At 41.6% G+C, this 15,710-nt stretch overlaps 1 protein-coding gene and 1 long non-coding RNA gene across 4 annotated transcripts in view; one reads left to right on the plus strand and one right to left on the minus strand.

Annotated features, from left to right (window-relative positions):
• Positions 1-15,710, plus strand: part of nf1a (neurofibromin 1a) — an 88,283-nt gene that overhangs the window by 34,070 nt on the left and 38,503 nt on the right. For 2 of the 3 annotated variants that reach the window (XM_086124734.1, XM_086124735.1), the window contains exons 21-30: positions 30-169; positions 264-386; positions 1,531-1,614; positions 1,703-1,819; positions 3,548-3,729; positions 3,827-4,038; positions 7,214-7,375; positions 7,542-7,639; positions 9,819-9,954; positions 12,958-13,020. In XM_086124734.1, coding sequence (XP_085980860.1) covers positions 30-169; positions 264-386; positions 1,531-1,614; positions 1,703-1,819; positions 3,548-3,729; positions 3,827-4,038; positions 7,214-7,375; positions 7,542-7,639; positions 9,819-9,954; positions 12,958-13,020 — 1,317 coding nt within the window. The remainder of the gene's footprint in view (positions 1-29; positions 170-263; positions 387-1,530; positions 1,615-1,702; positions 1,820-3,547; positions 3,730-3,826; positions 4,039-7,213; positions 7,376-7,541; positions 7,640-9,818; positions 9,955-12,957; positions 13,021-15,710) is intronic. The other variant, XM_086124736.1, reaches the window with a different exon arrangement.
• LOC147197689 (uncharacterized) lies at positions 9,492-13,967 on the minus strand. Its single transcript, XR_015102401.1, has 3 exons — positions 13,914-13,967; positions 13,723-13,743; positions 9,492-9,565 (listed from the first exon to the last, which is right to left on the minus strand). It is a non-coding gene; the product is annotated as an uncharacterized LOC147197689 (long non-coding RNA).

Raw genomic sequence — 15,710 nt, forward strand, 5'->3', positions numbered from 1 at the left:
ACGTGTCCTCCTTGGCTGTTCTTTTCCAGGTTCCTATCAATGACACCAACACCCAATTTGTGGAGCAGACAATTGCAATAATGAAGAACCTGCTGGATAACCATACAGAGGGCAGTTCTGAACACTTGGGACAGGCTAGCATTGAGACCATGATGCTTAACCTCGTCAGGTCAGAAATAACTGCATTGGACATTGTGATATGGTGTGAGACGCGCTAGACAACTGACTTCAGATTTGTCGTCTTTTGGCTGTGGTTTTCTTAGGTATGTTCGCATTCTTGGCAATATGGTACATGCTATCCAGATCAAAACCAAGTTGTGCCAGCTAGTAGAAGTCATGATGGAGAGAAGAGATGACCTGTCTTTTTGCCAGGAGATGAAATTCAGGTAAGTTGCTTTTTCCACAGTTAAGCGCTCAGTGTATATAATATTTCACGGCAAAGCTCAAAATAACTTTTTATTCCTTGAACAACAAATAATATTAGTGATATAAATATACAGTACAGTATACTACGTTAACCCTTTCATGCATCCTGTAACGTGACAATATAAGCTGTCCACTGGAGTAACCGCTGTCCTTGAAAGAATGAATATACTTTTATCCTTGTAGGCCACTCCTCCGGGATGACGTCCGCCATAACCTAATTTGATTTATTTTTGGTTTCCGGTTCTATGTATCGGTAGTAGTGTCATGTTATTTTGTATTTATCTCCAGACACTACATACTCTCTGCTTTAACCTGGTTCCCACTGGACTCCTATAAAAAGTGTACTTAATCACCCAAGCACTTAATTCCGGTGTCATGTCAATTTTCGGCCCCAGAACTGCCCTGCAGCCTCGCCAGGGGGGAAAAAATGGAATTCCTTCCATCTGGATCTTGTAACATTTGTAGGTGATTTTATATATAAATGAAATTCTAATACATTGTCTTTGAGTAGGCGGCCCGGAAGTCCAGTGGTTAGCACGTCAACTTCACAGTGCAGAGGTACCGGGTTCAATTCCAGCTCTGGCCTCCCTGTGTGGAGTTTGCATGTTCTCCCCGGGCCTGTGTGGGTTTTCTCCGGGTACTCCGGTTTCCTCCCACATTCCAAAAACATCATGGCAGGCTGATTGGTCACTCTAAATTGTCCCTAGGTGTGGGTTTGGGCGTGCATGGTTGTTCGTCTATGTGTGCCCTGCGATTGGCTGGCGACCAATTCGGGGTGTCCCCCGCCTACTGCCCGAAGACAGCTGGGATAGGCTCCAGCACCCCCCGCAATCCTAGTGAGGATTCAGCGGTTCGGAAGATGAATGAATGAATGTCTTTGAGTATTTAATATCACAATTAACAATTACAAACACTATGGTTGAGCACCAACGGTCAGCGCTGGGTTGTAGAGAGCAGGAAATCAGGCCCTTCCCACCTTCGTGAGAAATTGGGTTATAAATTCATGCCAGCCCCTCCTTGGAGCCATGCATGGTAAATGGACTTTCAGTGACAATTACCTGCTTCCGCAGTTAGTTTTGATCATTGCTTTTTAATTGTTTTAAGGAATAAGATGGTGGAATACCTGACTGACTGGGTGATGGGAACTTCCAATCAAGCAGCTGATGATGACATTAAGTGTTTGACAAGGTATAGCTTGGTTGCCAGCAGTGTCTAATGTTGACTGCAGTATTGAAGACATATTATCTTGTTTCCTGCCTGTCTGTGTGTGATCTAGGGATCTTGACCAGGCCAGTATGGAGGCAGTTGTGTCTCTGCTTGCTGGTCTTCCTCTGCAACCCGAGGAGGGAGATGGAGTGGAGCTAATGGAGGCCAAATCACAGCTTTTTCTCAAGTTAGAATACATTTCCTTAACTTATACCTAAAGGGCATTAAACCACTTTGAACTCATTTGCTGCGAGCCGTTTTCATCAGAGCCAACCACATATTTGAACATTTTGACTGATCCACAGAATATTGTGTTGTATAGATACATCAAATATATCTCAATGTAATCTAATCTCAACCAAGGGAAGAAAAAGTTTGATTCTACCCTTTTCTGTTCTTTTGTAGTCAGCAGTAGAGCATCGGTAAATTATATGAAATTCGGTCGCTTCTCTGAAAATCTGGTAAAACTGATTTTTTTCCAATTACATATATGTCAAGCAGAACCGTTTCTTTGATGTTAAAATTTTTGCTTTCGTTTGTCTTCTATCATCTGTGGTTTCATTCTGTAAAGCAGCTAAACCAACATTGAGGAATGGCTTCTGATAACAAAATAATAAACTATTTAGGGGTAGACACGTGCTGTGAATGCTGCAAACACACCAGAATGGCACATTAGCCAATGGTGCGGTATTTTTTAGTGGCTGGTCTCATCACGAGCGTCATCGTCATAATTCCAAAGTTGTTGTACTTTGTCACATTTATGAAAAATACATCATTCAGCCAAGTACATCGCAACACATACTCTGTGAGTTCTGTACATATAAATTACTTGGTCCTATTGCTAATTTCAAACTCATTTTAATCATCCTACGTCATCATGAGCTAAAATTATGCCAGGAATCCACAGGATTTTCCACAAACACTCGCTCTGAGCGCCAGCAGAGCGACGGTTTCCTTGCATGACCCAAAATATTGGCCTCTGTTCGGCTTATTACTGATTGTTTGAGTCCTGTAATGCGTATCACCAATATACCCTGTGCGCTGTAACAGGCCTTCGAACCAAAGGGCCTACATGGCAGCCATGTTGGCAGGGTGACTTTTCATCAAAGGTAGTAAATGTACGCAGTTGTACATAATTATATGCAGCACAGTGGTAGGCATCTAGCGTTGGGCTTTGAGAATCAAGTGAAACAGGGACTCTTTCCAGCCAGTACTCACAGAATCGTGAAGATTTGAAAATGCCGGTGCTATATTTGGACGTCTAGTTTGTCGCATCGAAGAATCTACTGAACACGAACAAAGAACCACCATGAAGTGTGTGGATGATGCTCGCGAGTTGCAATAATGAATACTTTGTTTAAAAACAACAAAAATAGTCATTACACACTCCCTGTTGCCGCAACTTCCTTTACCCTTGTTATTGTGTCAGCAGGGCATGAAATTCCTCACTCGTGTCTTCCTTGTCAAAATCCAAGGAACAACACCGATGTAATTGAACAAAAAAAGGCTTTAATTCTACTTGAGTCCCCTTGATCACAAGAATTATGAAAGTGTGACAAAAGAGAACAAGTGCTAGTGCAAGCACTGTCAGAAAAGTTGTTGCTCCATGCTCTACTTGTGTTCCTTTTTATCTTTACGTCACCACTACACTATCTCCATTTTACAGTTAAAAGTAGGACTAACTAATGGAGCACAGATACTTAAGTACTCTTAATAAATTTACTTTATAAATGCCAAATATTCTGTTGTTGGTCAACTAAAATTATTCAAATAAGTGTGTAATTAACCTCATATTTTCTATGACTAACAATATGAAAAGAACTTTCACTTCATACATGGAAAATTATGTGGTCAATCTGTACCCCGTAAGTGGTAAGGTAAAGAATTTTCTAAAATAGTTGTTTTTGTCCTGCAGGTACTTCACCCTTTTTATGAATCTGCTCAATGATTGCAGTGAGGTAGAGGATGAGGGTCAGGCAGTGGGTGGATGCAAGAGGGGGATGTCACGCCGCCTGGCCTCCCTTCGCCACTGCACTGTCCTGGCCATGTCCAACCTCCTCAATGCTAATGTCGACAGTGGCCTCATGCATTCTATTGGTAAGTTTGACTTTGTCACACTTGCAACATTTAGGGAAATGTGTTTGATAAAATGAAGGTACTGTGTAGTTTATATTTCCCAACTCTGAATGCTCAGGTCTGGGTTACCACAAAGATCTCCAAACTCGAGCCACATTCATGGAGGTGTTGACAAAGATCTTGCAGCAGGGAACAGAGTTTGACACACTTGCTGAGACAGTGCTGGCTGACCGCTTTGAAAGGCTGGTTGAGCTGGTAACTATGATGGGAGACCAGGGAGAACTTCCTATTGCCATGGCACTGGCTAATGTTGTTCCAGGATCCCAGTGGGTAAGAATGTTCTCTGCGTTCGTGGATACTGGCAGTTAAATCTATGATTCACTCTATATAGTAAAACTGTGTTGATGACCAAACAGCACAGTATCATTAAAATGATCTTTGAAAAAAAAAAAATCCTCCCTGCCACTAAATTCGCTTTAATTATTCCAAACCCAATTCCTATGAAGTTGGGATGTCTTAATCACAAATAAAAACAGAATACAATGATTTCCAAATCATGTTCAACCTATATTTAATTGAAAACATAAAGACACGATATTTAATGTTCAGACTCATAAACTTTGTTTTTAGCAATTGATCATGAACTGAGAATTCTATGGCTGCAACACATTCTACAAATTCCGGGACAGGCGGCAAAAAAGACTGAGAAAGTTGAGGAATGCTCATCAAACACCTTTTTGGAACATCCCACAGGTGAACAGGCTAACTGGAAACAGGTGGATGTCATTAGGTAAAAAAGGAGCTTCCCTGAATTGTTCAGTCATTCACAAGCAAAGATGGGGAGAGGTTCACCTCTGAACAACTGCGTGAGAAAATAGTTTAAGGACAATGTTCCTCAAGGTACACTTGCAAGGAATTTAGGGATTTTATCACCTCCGGTCCATAATATCATCCAAAGGTTCAGAGAATCTGGAGAAAACCAGCAATTAATAGCCGTAACCCTCAATGTCAAGGATATCATCACATGGACTCAGGAACACTTCAGAAAAACAATGTCAGGAAATACAGTTGGTAAATGCAACTTAAAACTCCACTATGCAAAGCAAAAGCCATTCATCAACAACACCCAGAAACGCCGCTGGCTTCTCTGGGCCCGAGCTCTTCTAAGATGGGCTGATGCAAAGTGGAGAAGTGTTCTGTGGTCGGGCAAGTCCACATTTTAAAATTTTTTGGAAATTTTGGACATTGTGTCCTCTGGGTCAAAGAGGGGAAAGAGCATCCAAACTGTTATGGACGCAACGTTCAAAAGCCAGCATCTGTGATGGTATGGGGCCGTGTTTGTCCCAACGGCATGGGTAATTTATACATCTGTGAAAGCGCTATTTATGCTCAACGGTACATACAGGTTTTGGCGAAACATGTCCTGCCAATCAAGCAATGTGATTTTCATGGACGTCAAAGATACTAGACCGTACTAGATTGTCCTGCCTGCAGTCCAGACGTGTCTCCATTAAACATGTGTGGTGCATTATGAAACGTAAATTACAACAATGGAGACCCCGGGCTGTTGGACAAATGAAGCTGGAGATCTAGCAAGAATGGGAAAGAATTCGACTTCCAAAGCTTCAACAATTGGTGTCCTCAGTTCTCAAACAGTTATTGAATAGTGTAAAAGGAAAAGATGATGTATCACAGTGGTAAACATGACCCTGTTCCAGCTTTTTGGGAACCTGTTGCAGCCATAATATCATAAGTTCATAATTATTTGCTCAAAACAGGAACTTAGAGGCGAAGAGGCTTGTAATGAGGTAGAAGGCGGCTCTCATTTGACTCATACGGGCTTTAGGTTCACTCTTTCTGCTGGAGACGCTGAGGGTGTCGCTGAGGTTTTTCAATTGGAGTCAAACAAAGATGGGTGGCGCTTTGACATTCATCTTCTTACTAGTTGAAGTAGGTTTTTGGTTTGTTTGTTTTTTATCAGACAATCATCTGTTTTGTGAAGAAAAAAAATGATCTGACCGTTTAAGCCATAGGTGTCAAACTCAGGTCGTGGAGGGCCGCTGTCCTGCATGTTTTCCAAGTCTCTCTGTTGCAACACACCTGATTCAAATGAACAGGTTCGATGTTAGGCTTCCGCAGAGCTTGCTGATGATCTGATCATTTGAATCAGGTGTGTTGCAACAGGGAGACTTGGAAAACATGCAGGACAGCGGCCCTCCAGGACCTGAGTTTGACACCCCTGGTTTAAGCTATCACTTCAGACTTAATCTGCTTCCTGCTTCCTTGTGACATGTCTAAGAAAAACACCTGACCGGTTTGGGAAACGTTCAAAATATGTCCTCCTAACCCCCAAATTGGCCCCGTGCTTCCGTTGAAGCGATGTGCCATCCCTGCGGAGGGACGAACGGGCTTACATGCTTCCACACACCCCGGGACACATTGGCAACGGGTTGGAGCGCAGTTTAACTCATGAAAAACTTGGCACTTGTTGAAAAAAGTTGTCGCGAACACACTATGATACAGTATGCGAGACAGTCAACTGCGAGAAACAAGGGAAAATGCCAGGTTAGGCCGCAATGATGCGCAGCCATTCAGCTCACGGGATAAATCCACTCGAGCAGTCATTGGTCGATGTCTCGCCGGGAACCGATCATGCACGTTTTTGTATGAGCGCCCGTGGCATGGACAGTACAGTCCAGGCACGTACAAAACCTCTGAGTCATTCGGGATGCAGGGAAACCTTCTCTCTCGGGCATCAACATGAAACAACGCGTCTTGACGCAATATGGCTGCCGAGATGGCTGTATTTTTTCATTTGTAATTTTTGTTTGTTTATTTGTTTGTTAATGAATGCAAGTATTTTTATTTTGGAAAAACCTGAGAAGCACTGACGCAGCAAAACATGAAGCGCAAAGTGGCAAGGGATTACTGTATTTTTACCGGTATTCATTTTTAACACAACTTCCCAATGTGAGTGGAAGTGTATTTTTATTTTGAAACCTTGACAAGAATAGCCTATCAGAGACTGTCGAGACAGAAGGCATTGCAGAAGGGTGTTGTCAATCCTTGGTGTCCATGCCCGGATGACTTACTTTTGGTTAGCATCAAACGTTAAAAAGAAGTAATTGAACAGCTCCTAAGACAAAACAAGGACAACACAAAAATCCATGATTAATAATCATGCAGCACTTGTTGGCAAAGAACGTCTTTGCATGTTCCTATCATGCACGTCTCGTGCATTTTCACATTAGTGAGGGGCATGGTTTTGGTCAGAAGGGCTTGAAGGAAGGCTTTATTCAAATCTTGCCAGCGGTTTGAAGACCGCTAACGCTCAGAAAGCAATTTCACATTTCAGGATTGCAAAAAAATCTAACAATGTGTTTTGATGGCTAAACCCATGTATTTCTTGTTTTTATGGAAAGCAAATGTGAATTTATGAAAGGTAATTGTAATATATTTCTATCATGTCGTTTTCAATCAATAATGTAGTCATTTACATTTCAAGGATGAGCTTGCTCGGGTCCTGGTGACGCTGTTCGACTCCCGTCACCTCCTCTACCAATTACTATGGAATATGTTCTCCAAAGAGGTGGAGCTTGCTGACTCCATGCAGACCCTTTTTCGGGGAAACAGCCTGGCTAGCAAAATAATGACCTTTTGTTTCAAGGTAGGAAACTTCACAACTGCGGGCAATTTTCTTTGGACATTCCTTTTTTCTTAGAAATTGTAATTTTGTTATGTCATTGTATTACTATGTTATGTTATCTGATACAAATTAGTTTCCAACTCAATGGAAACAAAATAATTTTGTATTCATTTTGGTTGTATATTAGGTCTATGGGGCAGCATACCTGCAGAAGTTACTGGAACCTTTGTTAAAAGGGGTGATCTCAACCCCTGAACACATCAGTTTTGAGGTGGACTCCACTCGGTATGAAACTCTTTCTTTTTTGTCAGTCCCTTAGATTATATTTTACTCTCTTCATGAGAAACATAACAGCCAAAAATATCATTTGCTTCTAATTGATTCAATTTATCTACATGGTGGTGCTGTGGCCTATCCACTTTCCTTCTGTTTTTCTTGACACTAAAGCCAGCAGCACACTGAGCAACGTGACAGAACACAGCTGAACTATTCAGTCATGTCATACAGAGTGCGTGGTTCTGGAACCCATTTTCCGTCGTCACCCACCGTCTGCAACTAGTTTGGCAGCGATTCCAAATGTCAACTCAAAATGAATGACGTCGCAACAGCACATTACAGCCAATCAAGTGTGGTTGGATGAAGGCAAAATGATCCTGACTTCTCCTGATGAGATTGGAACTAATATCATCCCCCCGCCCCCCCCCCCCTTTCATTTCTCATCCCCATGTCCAGGTTTTGCGAGCTGCTCTTTTTCTTCTGTAGGCCATTTGCTCATTTTCTAGGAATCATTCAAAATTTTAAATGTGGCTTCTCACCGACTGTGGAACCTTGTCATGAATTGAGTAATTATTAATTGACGGTTTAGGGAAACCACCGTTTCATATGTTATTTGTAATTATTGTGCAATTTCTTTTTTTCACATACTGCCAAATCGGTTTGGATTTTTCCCCTTTAACACCGGCACATAAAATCACTGAAAACCCTTTATTTTGGGATTCACTGATACAGATACAGGTATCCATAATGCCACTGTACAAATGTACTCGGACACGGAGTCTTAAAAATGCTTTGATACTCTGACACCGATACCACTTCACCAGCCTAACGTATATCTTTCGGGTAAGACCCATGCCAGCCGCCAACCGTGTGTAGATACGTCAAGGTAAACATGGATGAAAACTACTTTAGCCGTCTGCAAATTAATCACTGACAAAATCGGGGTTCCCACACATCCTGAAAAGCCTGGAAAATGATTGACCAATTAATAGGAAGGAATTGGAATGAAAGCCGACAAACTGAAAAGTCGCCATCCATCCAACCATACATAAGGTGATCCAGTTTACAAGGCACACTGTCAATTGTTTTGAGAAAATTAAAAAATCTCAAAATTAAAAAATCTCAAGTATGCCTTATGGTCCGAAAATCCCGGTAGTCTTACTCGGCCACATTTGACCCCGTATGTCATGTCTGCTCCATTGTCCAACAGCAGAAACATAAAACACTCTATATCAATGAGGAAAAACTTCATTTGAAATTTGGCTCGATTAAGATATGTGCACAGAGAAGCAGAGTGATGACTTTGCAGTTTTTAACTAGTTTATACGCCCCTGGGCTATTCAACCTGGCTGTGGTAGTGCCATAGGTCCTACCATGGACTTCGGCCTTTCTCCAACCGATCGCCAGCTCATTAGTCGTTACCTGTATTCCATGAACTTGTTTCACTTAGCAGTGAACGTAATTGAGATGCCAAAAATATTAGTGTTGTGACTTTGGTGAACGAAGCGTTCTTTTGAATGGCTCTTTTGCGGTAAACGATGAGACTCGATTCACAGGTGCGAGAGAGCCGTTCATTTGTTTTTTAGCCAATTCATTGTGGTATTTTGAAACATTGAAGCAATCTGGTGAAATATACAAAACAGAAGGTACATTTGTACAAAATAACACCTCTTCAAAGCTTGTGGAGGAATTTATTTGTGTATGTTGTGATAACTTGGCTCATAGTATAGCAGATAAAAAGCCGGAAGAAGTCCTGGAAAAGAATTTCAAGAAAAGAGAGGAAACCCTGAAAATGGATGATGAACTTCGTCTTCATTGCTGTGATGCAAGCTAGTTTCCCGAGTTCCGTCATCCGCTCTGCTCCAGACCACAATACGTCGCCCGCACAGCCCAGCCCACTTCTGCCCCGCGGCAACAGAGGCTATCTGGTTGATCCTGCAAAGATCATATCTACAGTATTATCTCAAAGATTAACATATGTAAATCCAAGTAATCTACACACTGACCTGAACAGAGAAAATACCTTTTCATGGCACTGTAGTGTACAATTCAGTTTGCTCAATTTTGTTACTAAAACTATTCTGCGAGTTTGGTTTGGATTTTTTTTCTTAAAAGTTGGATACTTTCTCCTGACTAAAATAGAAAGTAGAGATCATTTCTGTGTGTTTTTCTTCCTCTTACTCATCAGACTGGAACAAGGTGAGAACTTGGAAGATAATCAGAGAAACCTGTTGCAGATCACTGAACGCTTCTTCCATGCCATCATCGGCTCATCCAGCGAGTTCCCCCCTCAGCTTCGCAGCGTCTGCCACTGTCTCTACCAGGTAGACACCCCCCAAATTCAACACATTCATGACCCGTAGCTTCTAACCTCGCTCTTATCCGTTTGTCATTTATACATTTCAAGCTCCTGCTTCTCCATTCTCTCCAATTTCTGATGCTGCTGAACTCGCTGCTCTCTTCATCGCGCACATACTTGCATAGCTGTTCATATTTTTCAGATCTATAGCCCCTTTTCATGATTGGATTTCATCCCACAATATTGAAATAATTCAGTTTTTATAATCGACTGTTTTATAATCTCCTGAAAGACAAGCAAGTAAAGCATCACCATGCTATAATTGGCTTTATTTTCTGGATTTTTGCCATCACCATAATCTCTGACAAGAATTAAAATGTCAGAAATATGGGGGGGGGGGGGACTTTCTGATTTTGATCAATCCAATGCGGCAAACGTTCTCTTCTTTCACCTTAACCAGCAGAAGGACAGAACTGAAAGGAGAGGGGTTCTCAAACTTTTTCGGGGCATCAGGGGATTCATTTTTTTAAGCACCCCCCTCATAACCAAAATAAATAGAATTGTTAATTTTTTGAGTGGCTGACACAAAACAGGATTTTGTAAGGGTGTGGTGCGATGCATATAATAAACATCATTACCCTTTTGATCATGGAGTCACTGAGGGTGTCATGGTTTGTTCACCTGACTTCCGTGTCCCCAGCGGAGGTTCAATTCCTACTCAGCTTCATATGAGTGTGAAAGATTTTTATATGTGCCCTATGATAGATTGGCGACCAGACCAGGGTGCAGTATTTCCACAAGTTAGCTCCAGCTTTCTGTGACCCTGAACAGGATAAGCAGTAAAGTTTAAAAAATGGATTGATGACACAAGTGTATCTATACAGTAACAACTGACTTGTGCAATGGCTATCAACAGTGTTCATCCCTGTTAAAATGTCATGTTTTTGTGGTTTAAAAATAAATAAATCTGACCAAATTAATCAAAGAGAAATCTTTTCAAAAAGCGAAACAAAAATAAAAACTGTGATCATGTGACTGCACAAGTGTGCTCGCCCTCTGACAACTGCCGGTGCGGCCTTGTTCAAAATTGACTTCTCACATTTGCACTCCTGGTAAATAGGAATTAGCACACACCTGACACTATATAAAATGCCTGTGATTGCTTAACCCCAGATGAAATTCAGCTGTTCTAGTGCGCTTTTCCTGTCACATCTTGAATAAACTGCAGTCCACGGAGACTTTCCCTAGCATCAGAGGGATCTCTTTGTTGAAAGGAATCAGTCAGAAGAACAAAACAATCTTCCACACATTGAATATCACATGGAACACAGTAAAGACAGGCATCAACTGGTGGAAAAAGATATGGCACAGCAGTGACGATACCAAGAACTGAATGCCCCTCCAAAATTGACGAAAAGACGAGAAGAAAACTGTCACTGTCTGCCAAGAGGCTATCGGCAACATTGAAGGAGCAGAAATAGGCAAAATTGCTGAAATTTGCACATTTCATCTTGAAATACAAGGGCACTTTATGCCTCAAGTGCTGCAGGGAGCACCTGAGCCTTACCTCTGATTTTGCAGTCCCTCACTAACTGGGTTGAGGAGGCTTATAGTTGGCAAGTGTCTGTTCCTGACTCTTGTCACGTCCCCATTATGTTTTCAGGCACTTATAATCCCTTCAGGGACAGTGGTTACAACAGTGGACAGCCTATCATGTTATCAGGTGACAGGTTATCATTATTGGTGCATGAAAGGGTTAATATGCTTCTAATTTTTCACAAGCAGGCTAATTAATCTAATATTTTTATTATTTGTGTACATAATATCCTTGCGCAGTCAGATGAGGGGGCGGGCACCTGGACAATGTTTCCAACAGCTCCCTTGCCTTACCAGTACCAGTACCAGTTACGTCCAGAGGTCTGCACTTTTTGAAACGATCCAGCATAATTTATTGCAAATTATTTTGCGGACCCCCAAGGTACAACTTGTGGACCCCAGTTTGAGAACCCTTGCTCTTGGGTGTATGCGTTCAGCATGTCAAATTTTATTGAGAAAGAGAGACATTGATCCTGACATCTAAAAGGAAATTAGGCATTTAAACCTGCAATTTAACTCCAACCATTTGAAAACCAATGTTTTTAATTTTTGTTGGCAATGGCAAAAATAATTTAAATCAGGTTCTTCTTGAAAAGATATTCTCCAGAGAACGGCTTCACTGCAGGTGTATGTATCCCCCGTGGGACATATGATTAACTTTCTAATCAAGCAAAGTTTACCTGGAATGTTTTTCCTCCGAGTTATATGATCTGCAAAAATCCTAAACATTCAATACATTGAAGGCTTTGATCACATCTGAAGCATGAGGGCATGGCAAACTACTGTTCCACAGTAGAAAGAAGAAAGTTGCGTCTATTACGAAATGCAAACACCAACAATAGGAAAAAAAAGTATTTTGAAGATAAGAGTGCTATTATTTTTGGCAAGTTCTATTTCCAATGGATTTTAAATTTGGAACTATAATATTTTAAGATGATGCAATCGGTGTGATCACTGCATTAACGAGTGAAATTTTATTTTATTTTTTTACTTGGCCTTGACGACACACACTTATTTTGCCTAAAATCAAGGCAGCTTCAAGCTACTGCTGCCACTACTACTGCTCTAACTGCTGCACATCATGTTGGCGCTGTTGTCCAGGTGTTGAATTTTATGCCTAAGTGAACACCCAAACAGTGATCCAGTACTTGTTCACTGATTTTGCTTTTTTTAACTTTTGCTTTCCCATTCTTCATTTGGAGTTTCCTTATGCAGCTTATAAGGCACACAAAGAGAGTGCATTGAATTCCAGAAACAACAGCGTATGCATGGCATGCTTCCTTGCCAATTAACAAATAGCTCTGTGACGCATCTTTTCTGTCATTGACAAGATCGTTAGTTTTCAGCTTATCTGTGTACCTTAATTGGTAGGGTTATGTGCGTATGTATAGCTGGTGCTGTGACCATGATTGTACTCGTCTCTGTTCTGTAGGCTACTTGCCACTCTCTACTGAATAAGGCAACTGTAAAAGAAAAAAAGGAAAACAAAAAAGCAGTAAGTTTGGAGACTCTATTTTCCCTCAGATACTTTCCCCCAAATTCTTTCTCCCTAAAGCAAAAAAAAGGCTTTTTTTTTTGCATTTTCCTCACTTGGTTTATTGTCTTCATTTGTTTAAAATGAATTTGAATTGCGTGTCCCTCAAGAAATGTTTTATTCTTTTCTGCATTTTCAATTTGTGTACAATAGGGATGCACCGATTGATTGTGAAGTTTCACCTCAGTTGGCGACCATCACTCTAAAACCAATCCCCCGCTCACATTTAATACTATTTACACTTTAATCCAGAGAACCAAACGCCTGCCTCTGCTTTTTATTTTAATTTATTATGTTTTAAATGTGACAGCTTTAATTTAACTGATCATGCTCTCATACTGCCTAAAAAGGTAAAAATTTTAAAAAGTATTGACATAGCAGTTCAAATTCTGAACAGATGGTAAACTTCATAACACAGCCGTTAAGTCGGAGAGCATTTGGTGCTGTCACTTAAATGACTTTTCGAACTGTAAAGACTCTGGCAAGTGAGCAGCTTAAGCAAAGTTCACTTATGTTCACTATATAACTATGGCTATGTTCACATTGCAGTGTGTGTTACTAAACTGTTACAAAAAACAATTCATGTACAATTGTACGTATAGTCTCCCTGACAACCACTCTCACCCACACGCATCACGAATGTACCCGATTATTTGCACATACCTGTACAAAAGAGGCCCATGTCTGCAATTAAAGAAATAAAAAGTAATTTCACTCATTTGAGGATATCACTCAAGCAAAAAACAGTTACCTTCATCTTCCAATACATCTTAATGCTTCTGCAGTACAATATAGTACTTCACAATCGAATTTTTATCCAAATAAAAATTTTAAATATATCACATTGTACTCACCACAGATGCATACCTGTCTGTATATGCTAACTTGTGCACTCATACATAACTGCTCTGAAATTGATGCCCCCCCCCATCTCCCTGCAAAAAAAAACAGACAAAAACACTCAAAAACAAGCCACTCTGCAAAGCAATGTTGGTTGACCGAGCCTCATAAAATCCCTTTTTTTGTTGCAAAGTGTGCCTTGAAAGTGAATTTATTATCATGGTCTCATCATTCTCCATCGTAAATCAAGCTTGGGATGCACATAGAGCTCAACCAATCCGAAGCGATAGCAGCAGAACCAATGAGAGGACTGAGAAACTCACTCCGTCACCCGCCGGAGAGAATGCGTTTCGGAGGTGAATCTGCATTCTGATTGGTTAAAAGATCCACCAGCGATTTTACTGGTGCATGCGTGTGTGTGATTGATGCCTGCACTCAAAGTTCATAAGGCAATTGAATAAATAATATTAGCATGGCAACACATCGAATCTGTAGTCTGATTGGACAAAAAAAAACAACAACAAAGACTGTTGGAAATCAATTAGAATTTCATTTAAGACTGTCCGTCCGTGTTTTATGTTATGTGTTGTGTTTATTATTTTACTTTACGTTAACTGTTTTGTGAAGCGCTTTGTTACAGCTGTCGCTGTTGTGAAAGCGCTATATAAATCTGCATGTATTGTATTGTATTGTATTGTAAATGCTTCTGAGTGTTTGGGCGTGCAGAGAAGAATTTGAAGCAGGTAGCAGGAATAGTGTACCAGAACATCTGTACCAAATATGAACTAGAGGTCCAAGAATCAAGATGGGAGACACTTCCAAAGCATCAACCCAGCCATCAGATCCAGACTGACTAGCCTGACATATTGAGGGTGTGTAAACATCAGAAGACAGCAGTTGTGATGGATCTCGCAAGTGATGTCATCAACATCTAGAAAATGGAACATGGAAAAAAAAAAATATATATATATATCCATCCATCCATTTTCCACCGCTTATCTGGGGTCGGTTCGCGGGGGCAGCAGCTTTAGGAGGGAAGCCCAGACTTCCTGCTCCCCAGCCACTTCTTCGAGCTCTTCCCAGCGGATCCCAAGGCGTTCCCAGGCCGGCTGGGTGACATAGTCCCTCCAGCGTGTCCTGGGTCGTCCCCGGGGTCTCCTGCCAGTGGGACATGCCCAGAACACCTCACCAGGGAGACATCCTAATTAGGTCCCTGAGCCACCTCATCTGGCTCCTCTCGATGTGGAGGAGAAGCGGCTCTACTCTGAGCCCCTCCCGGATGACCGAGCTTCTCACCTTATCTCTAAGGGAGAGCCCGGACACCCTGCGGAGAAAACTCATTTTGGCCGCTTGTATCCGGCCGGGATCTTGTTCTTTCGGTCACGACCCATAGCTCGTGACCATAAGGGGTGTTCACATGGCAACATTTGCTCCGGTGCTGCTACCCCAGTCGAGCGTTCACATGTGCAAAGTTACATCGGTGTAGCCCCTGAAAACAGCTTAATCCGGAGCAAATTTAACCCACCTCAGAGAGGTGGTTTAAAAATTTTCTCCGGAGCAAATGCTCGTTTGCGGGGCAGCACCGATGTAAAATGGTACGTGTGAACGCTGCGGGGTAAAAAAGTTGCTCCGGAGCAAATGCTCATTTGTGGGGGGAGTAGCCTCGCTACGCACGAGAAGAGTTGATTACATACAGCTAGAATGCGTTGCTTTCGTGCTCTGTCTCGGAGTTGTTTGTGTAGTTTGTTCCTCTGTTGTGTGTTCACAGCCCCCCCAAAGAATTTATTTTGTGATTGCCTCTCTTGATTTTC

This window comes from Hippocampus guttulatus, chromosome 12 (genome assembly GCF_054856545.1).
Source record: "Hippocampus guttulatus isolate MCC_2025c chromosome 12, RoL_Hgut_1.0, whole genome shotgun sequence".
In the NCBI taxonomy this organism is placed as follows: Eukaryota; Metazoa; Chordata; class Actinopteri; order Syngnathiformes; family Syngnathidae; genus Hippocampus; species Hippocampus guttulatus.